Source organism: Podarcis gaigeae (assembly GCF_964106915.1).
Source record: "Podarcis gaigeae genome assembly, chromosome: 9".
In the NCBI taxonomy this organism is placed as follows: domain Eukaryota; kingdom Metazoa; phylum Chordata; class Lepidosauria; order Squamata; family Lacertidae; genus Podarcis; species Podarcis gaigeae.
This window is the reverse complement of record NC_139685.1, coordinates 64839529-64847490: the sequence shown is the minus strand read 5'-3', so window position 1 is coordinate 64847490 and position 7962 is coordinate 64839529. Positions and strand designations below refer to the sequence as shown.

The following is a 7962-nucleotide window of genomic DNA, read 5'->3' as shown; positions in this document are numbered from 1 at the left end:
GGCTCTTTTGTAGCTGAAGCAGAGTTTAAATTCGTGCACCGTCATAGAAGATGTCAAAAACTGGTGTTCAAGAATTGGATCCCAAACTGATGTGCTTTGGTGGAGCAATTTTGAAAAAGGAAACCCTGGAGCAACCTCATTGAGACAGACACAAAGGTAAAATCTTCCTTGTTCCGATGGTGTTAAGAGTTAAAGCCAGCACAGGGGGCACCTGCTGGAACTGTATTAATGAGAAGTCTTAAAGATGTGGGAGATTAATGAAGAAGCGTTAATGAATGATGAAGAAGGAGAATGCTAAGTCCCTGTTCTCATTATCTGATGTTTATGAGATTTATGGGAAAAGGGTCTTTAAATCATTTTGATACTCATTGAACAATGGAAATGAGTGTTTTATAAAATGTAAATTTGGATGCATGTGGAGACAAAACAATAAATGGGGAGAATCTTGCCTACAAATTTTGCTTCCAAAATACAAGTTCTGTGTCTCTTGCTGTTAACCAGAAGGTTGGTGGTTCAAGTCTGCCCAGGGACAGCTATGAGCAAGATTCCTGCATTGCAGTGGGTTGGACTAGATAACCCTTGGGTTTCTTCCAATGCTACTATTCTGTAATTCTGTAATATTAATGCCATGTTTGCTAATAATAAGTACCTGGCTTCCATTATTTATTGTTGAAATATGTGTGGCCCCACTGGCTTAGGTCAAAATTTAATGCATTTATGTTCATCTCTTGACATTTCACCACTTCTTATCTAATCATTTGATGAATCTCAGCTAAAGACATGGTGTCGTCATTCCAAAGGATTGTGCTTCCATGTTTATCAGGCGATACAAAAGTTCCAGTTGTAGTGATGCTGATGAATCTGTGATAGGAGATCGATATGCTACACATGCACCAAGTAGGAAAGGGCCAGCTCCAAACCACAATACAAGGGTGCATGTACACTTATCGCTCACAGTAGTGTCTGGTGCCCATCAGGACCAGTAAGGCAAAAGGCAGGGAGACCAACTGCAGGTGGAACCAGAGCCAATAATCAACAGTCACCCCCAACTCGTAAAAAAAAAAGTGGGGAATTGCCCCTTCTCCTAATAGACCACCATCCACGGATCATTAGTCCCAACGTGATTTGAGAATACTGTGTGCAGGTGATCACTTATCTGGAGCTGCTGCAATCGTTTCCCCAATGTTGTTGTCTTGGTGGTAGCATCTATAATCTAACTGTACAAAGGTATTGTGTGTGGCTGTGTAAAAAGGAATGGCCTGGGGGGGGGGGTTGGTTTACTTTCCTAATTGCGTTTGTTCCCTTTATTTCATACAACTCAATCATGAAATTTACTAACTCATGCTGCAAGTGAGTGACTTAGGATCATTCTTGTCTGTTTCTTTTGGCGGGGGGAAGCTTAGCACTTAAAAATAAAGAAGGCACATTATGTATCTATTTATTGCTTTTATGTACAGTGGTACCTCAGGTTACATACGCTTCAGGTTACAGACTCTGCTAACCCAGAAATAGTGCTTCAGGTTAAGAACTTTGCTTCAGGATGAGAACAGAAATTGTGGTCCGGCGGCGCAGCCGCAGCAGGAGGCCCCATTAGCTAAAGTGATGCTTCAGGTTAAGAACAGTTTCAGGTTAAGAACGGACCCTGGAATGAATTAAGTACTTAACCCGAGGTACCACTGTACTTCCTTTTCTACAAGTCACTCAGACATGGTTCTCCCTCTCTGCAATTAATCCCCAAAACACCTTGCCTTAGCAACTCTTATCTTTGGACATAGACTTGGGCTCCACACCGCATCACAGAGAACTACAGTAGCATCCTTTCTACTGACCATAGCACAATTAGCAATAGCTCAGCAGCAAAAGAACCAGACTGAAATACCCCGGAACATATGGGAAAATAATACCTGGGATCGCAATATCTGAGTGCCTTACCAAACACAGGGGGGCAATTAAAGGCATAACAAATAGGCATAACCTTCCAAGAGACGTGGAACCCCTTTCTTTAACTACATTAAGGACCCAAACCAGGATCTTGTTATGCCAGCCACTCAATATTCTCAGTGGAGAAGTTACGTTAAGCAATATGTTTGAAGATTGAATGTGTAAGTTTACGTCTAAAGTCAATGGATAGGGCAAACTTCATTAGAGGCACTGCTGGACAAGTGTTTAATGGTGTTAAATGGTTCTTTTATCGGTTTAAAAACCAATTAAAATTTGTTTTTTAAAAAGAAATCAGTCCCCACCAGCCTGTGAGGTAGGTCAGGCTTAGAGGCAATGACTGGCCCAATGCCACTCAGTGAGCAAATGTGAATCCTGGTATCCCAGGTCCGAGTTCAATACTCTAACCATTACAGCACACTAGTTCTTATGAGTGCTTATGTGGATGTGTGAGATAGACCATTGTTTCTTTCACGCAGTTAGGAATTTATTTATTAAACAATCCTTTAAAGACTATTTCCATAGTTTTTAGGAGCGGGGTGTAGTGAGTCACCTATGAGTCATACCAAAATGCAGGTGTCGGGTCCCGATTCTCTGTTTCTCTCTCAGCCTTTTCAGGGGTACCTTTTGAAGTGTTATGAAAGCACGATGGGACACAAAGCAACGATGGCTCTATATGTTTTATTTATTCAGCAGAATTTGTATGCTGCTTCATTGCAAAACCCCCAAAGCTGTTTACAATAAAATATACTTCTCAGAAAGGCAGTCAACATTCTGTGCACAGCCTCTAGATTATGTACAGGAGGACACATTTTGCAAACAAAGTTCCAGGCATGCCCTCTCTTTCAAAACACGGTTTCGTTTGTCCATGTGGTGTGCTTTAAAGTGCAGACCACAGCCAGCCCAATACATTTTGGCACCTGAGGCCAACTGCAAAGCAATGGCCCCATCCCTATCACTACCAGATAAGAAGGGGTGAGTGAAGATCTACATCAAGAACCTGGGGGGGGGGGATAAAGATCTACATCAGGATATGCTGGCCCTGTGGATCCTGCCACCTGAGGTGGTCGCCTCATTTTGCCTCACGAGTGGGCCGGCCCTGGTGAAGCCTGTGTGCTCAAAACACATGTTGCATAGTTGCACATCATACATAGTGTTAGCAAGCAATACTGATTTGTTGCTCTAAGCTGGCATGAAATTGGCAGCTGGCCGCATGTGGGCTGAATCCACTTGCTAGCAACATGCAGTGGGCCATTCTGCCCTGCAAAAAGAAATGACTAGCCTTAGGAAGCCTGGTCTAGGTCTTTCTGCATAAACCAGCCAGGTGTGTACTCTGGCACCAGCATGGTGAAAAGGAGCAGTGATGAGGGACTCTTTACCATCTCTGACCTAAAAATTGCCAACACAGTTGCTGCTCATTTTCTATTTTTACACACTGCTTTTGATGTTGTTACAGAAACTAAAATGAATACGAAGAGGACGGCACTCTTGTTTATCTCCCTGTGGGCTCTATCCTGTGCTCGTCCTGTAAGTATTTTTTTAAAAAAAATGCATTGCAACCCTGACATTTTAAACGTGTTTGGTTTTAAGTATGTCCTCAGCTCACCCGCTGAAATCAGTAGGATATAAAAACATGTAACTTCAACTGGCTTGTGTCCTTTGTGCTGACTTTCTTCTGAATAATTTCTCTAACAGCTACAGCATTCATTCATTCATTCATTCATTCATTCATTCATTCATGTTTTTCTTCTTTGAATATATCCAGGTATCCAGACACCTAGGTGCACATCACAGGAGCTCTGAGGAACATTGGGTAAGCAGGCCATTGTGCTTTCTCTTTCATCAATTGATGAATTCTGCTACAAAATTATTTTAGAAGTCAGAAACAGGAAAGAACTCTCCCCAGGACCATTTGAGATCATCAAGTTACATTGAGTGCAACACAACCAACCAAAAAACCAATTCCCTCAGATTTTGAGTTGTGCTGTGGATGAAATCACCTGGCCAACTGCTGCACTAGAATTATTTAGGCAGCATTTCTTGCCCTCCTCCTTAGTTTTCCCAAGAGTTGCCTTTTGTTGTGTCACACAGCCCACTGAGGCAAGCTGGAACTCAGCCCTCGATAAAAGCAAGTCTTCCTTTGCTACCAGTTGCTGGGGAGCAGCTTCCACTTAGGTCTTCTGAGGCAAAGGCTCAATACATTCTGCTGCCTGAGGCAGATCAGCAAATGGTGGTTCCTCCCAAAGTCAAGGTGCATAGTACCCAAGGACATCCAAGTTATTCTGGTACCTGTGGCAGAAAATCCCAGGAGTTGCCCCACTTTACCTAATGATAGGGCCAGCCCAGCAAAGGAGTAGGTCACACAAACAAACAAAATTTGTTAGAAATACACCTGTGCACATGTGCCCTTCCAAATGTTGTTGGCTTTCAACTTTCATTAGCCTAGCCACCATGGCCAATGATCAGGATGATGTGAGTTGTAGGATGAAACAGCTGGAGCATTAGGGGTGGCTGATATACTACCATGTGATAGGAGCCACACTATTTTTGACATTTACTATCATATAACTAATGCATAAGAACAGAAGCAACAACAAAACTGCAACCAGGCATTCCTTAATGTCCATCTTTTGTACAGGCTACAGCAATTGAAGGAAGCTTGAATGAGGTAGCTGATTCCACAGATGTTAGTGATGAAGATACAGAGAGCAGGCCAAGCACAAGCATGGAAAATGGAAGGAAAGATGTCAGTGAATGTGTGAGCACTAGCCATGAGAGCAGTGAAGGCAAGAACTTCATCAGGAAAGTTTCCAGTGGAAGCCTAGAGAGCTCTTCAGAAGATGACCATGAATGGATCACTCGGGACAATGATGACGGCAATTATTTCAGAGTCCACCACCAGACAGTTCAGAGGAAATGGGCAGATGACAAGGACTACTATGACCATGGGGACAGTTCTAATGATCAGTCTGCTGACGGAACATCTCTGGTAGGTATTTAAAAGGTTACCGTATAAACCTTTGAATTGAAGTAGCCAGAATTATTTCCCCATCATAAGCAGCTGAAAGTTTAGTCACCTCATTTCAGTCAGATTCAGTAACATGGATGTTACAGAATATTAAAATACAATAATCTATTAAACATTAAAAGCTTCCCTAAACAGGGCTGCCTTCAAATGTCTTGCTTCTGAATCTCATTGTAGCTTTTGGCAAAACAGGTGCTTGTTGGGGTAGAGGCAAGAGTGCCACTTGGCCTATGAAACTCTAAAAACAACGTGAAATAATAAAGTTTTGTTCATCTTCCCGTTTGTCGTCTTTTATAGGAGGATCAAAATGAGGTTCACGAAGACCACAGCGATATCAGAAAATCCAAAGAACAGTTTGATGTTGAAAATGATGGCATGCTTTATTCCCCTGATCAAGTCTTGTATACTTTCATGGGGAAAGGAGGAAGTGATCTGACCAATGATGAGGGTGCCAGTGGTGATGATGGACATAATGAGGAAGGCACTCATGGGGTAACTCCAAACAAAGGAAACGATCAACAAACTTGGGTGACCAATGGGGAGCAAGATGGCGACAATGCTATTGGCCAACACCACGATGGCAGTAGTAGCAGCAGTAGCAGCAGTAGCGAGAGCAGAGACCTTGAAAAAGAGAATAACCACATTACTGATTACAGCAAAAACCAAGGAAGTGATAGTTACAGCAGCAGCCAAGAGGAGAGGTATGATTTTGATGACAAAGGAATGCAAGGAGATGACCCAAACATCTTTGAGAGCCATGACAGTGATTCTCACATGCTTCATGGAGATGTCCATTCAAAAGAAAGCAGCCAGGAAAGCAGCAGAGAAAATGGGCACAGAAAAGCCAAACATCACAGCAAATCAGTGGAACAGTTTGCCAGGAAAGTATACCATTATGTTGATGCTGATTCAGATGAAGATCACAGCCCTGAAGAGGAAAAGTCCCTGCAGGAGGAGGATGCTGATTCCAAAGAAGAAAGCCAGTCTGTAGAAGATATTAGTCAATCAACAGAAAATGTTCCCAGTAGATCCAGAGAGCATGCAACCAGTCATTCCAGAGAGGCTGTAAAGCCTTCATCTAGGGGGCACAGCCGCAGTCAGTCCAAAGAGACCTTTGACAGCCGGTCCAGGGAAGATGTGCACAGCCGATCCAGGGAAGATGCGCACAGTCACTCCAGGGAAGATGCGCACAGTCAATCCAGGGAAGATGCGCACAGTCGATCCAGGGAAGATGCACGCAGCCGCTCCAGGGAAGATGTGCATAGCCGATCCAGGGAAGCCAAGCATAGCCACTCCAGGGAAGATGAGCACAGTCACTCCAGGGAAGATTCTCACAGTCAATCCAGGGAAGATGCACACAGCCGCTCCAGGGAAGATGTGCACAGCCGATCCAGGGAAGACAGGCACAGCCAGTCCAGGGAAGATGTGCCCAGTCGATCTAGGGAAGATGCACCCAGCCTCTCAAGGGAAGATGCACCCAGCCGCTCAAGGGAAGATACGCACAGCCACTCCAGGGAAGATGCAGATAGCCAGTCCAGAGAACTCAGGGCTAGTCAGTCTAGAGAGGATGAGAACAGTCAATCTAGAGAGGGTGATGACACTGCATCAGCAGAAGACGTAAAGAGTGAATCCACTGAAGACAGCAGGGACTCCTATGAGAAGACTTTGAAAAAATCTGTAGAGATAAGCGACAGATCCGATGAACCCAGTGTTAGCAGATCTAAAGAGCAGGAGAGTGACTCTACTGAAGAAGTAGGAAAAGTGCCACCGAGGGGCAGTGAATCCAGGGAGTTTAAGAGACAACACAGCAGATCAGGTGAGAAGAGCACATCTACAGAAGAGAGTGAAGAATCATCTGAGGACATAGAGGAATCCAGCCAGGGTGACAGCAGGTTGTCTCAGAGTGCGTCATCTGAGAGCAGCAAAGATTCCCAAGACAGCGCCAGCAGTGAAGACAGCGATTCGAATGCTCTCCGGTCGGAAGAATGGCAAGGCCAGCAGAGCAGATCAACAGAAAGCAGTGAATCCAAAGGCGAGGAGAACAGTCGTTCTATAGAAGGGGAATCCAGCCAATCCAGAGAGGACACAAAGAGCAATTCTGAAAGTATGGAAGACGACAGCTGGTCAAGGAGCTTGGAGCTAGAAAGCCGAAAGTTAATGCTTGACATTTATCATAATAAGCCTTTTAGCGATTACGATGATAACGATTGCCAGGATGGGTATTAAAGCATTAAAAAGAAACCCAACTCTACGTAATATTTTGAGGTCAAGATGCGACCTCATCTTTTAATTTATTTTATCATTTTTAGCAATGTGAATATTGATAACAGGAAATTAGAGTCACCGCTGAATTTCAGTTAAAGTGAAATTCAAGATGGATCCTCTCTGAGGAGTAAGATTAGCAGAACAAACCACGTGAGGTTCGACACACTACCAAGTTGCCACGGAATTCTATCTAAAGCACAAGTCAAAGCAAATGTTGAGGTTCCTTCTCAGGTAAAACACCTGAGTAATTCTGAGGGAGACTAAAATATTTCAACAACACCTCAGAACAGTGGAAGCCACCAGGAATTTTGCCTGACACAGGGCAGTTCCATGCAGAAGTGGGGACAGCTGAATAGACTTGCCTCAGGCCTTGGAGGGCTAAGATGGCTTGAGGGGCCCCTCCAGTGACCAGCTGCATTTGTGTTTGAGTTTATAACTTTATTCTAACAAGACTCACGTTCCAGGCCTCAGACAAGCTCTGCACTGGCCTGCCACACAGGTTGGGAATCTGGGGCTACCCCTATGTTGCTCTCCTACAACTCCCATAATCCCATTTGCCATTCCGACTGGGACTGATGGGAGTTAGGAGTTCAACAACATCTAAAAGAGGGTTCCTCACCCCTATCTGTTTCTGCAACTACCACTGATTTTTTTTTGGGGGGGGGGCTGTTGTGTATGTGTCTTGCAAGGTAAAGGTTAAGTCCAGTCAAAGGTGACTATGGGGTGTGGCACTC

The 7962-nt window shown here is 44.1% G+C and overlaps 1 protein-coding gene across 1 annotated transcript; it reads left to right on the top strand.

Moving 5' to 3' along the window:
* LOC310852679 (uncharacterized protein) lies at nucleotides 1-7581 on the top strand. The gene is made up of 5 exons (XM_083756483.1): nucleotides 1-156; nucleotides 3395-3465; nucleotides 3704-3751; nucleotides 4577-4927; nucleotides 5261-7581. The coding sequence occupies exons 2-5, from the start codon at nucleotides 3403-3405 to the stop codon at nucleotides 7187-7189; spliced, it is 2391 nt and encodes a 796-aa protein (XP_083612609.1). The 5' UTR covers nucleotides 1-156; nucleotides 3395-3402; the 3' UTR covers nucleotides 7190-7581.
* The last annotated feature ends 381 nt before the right edge of the window (nucleotides 7582-7962 follow it).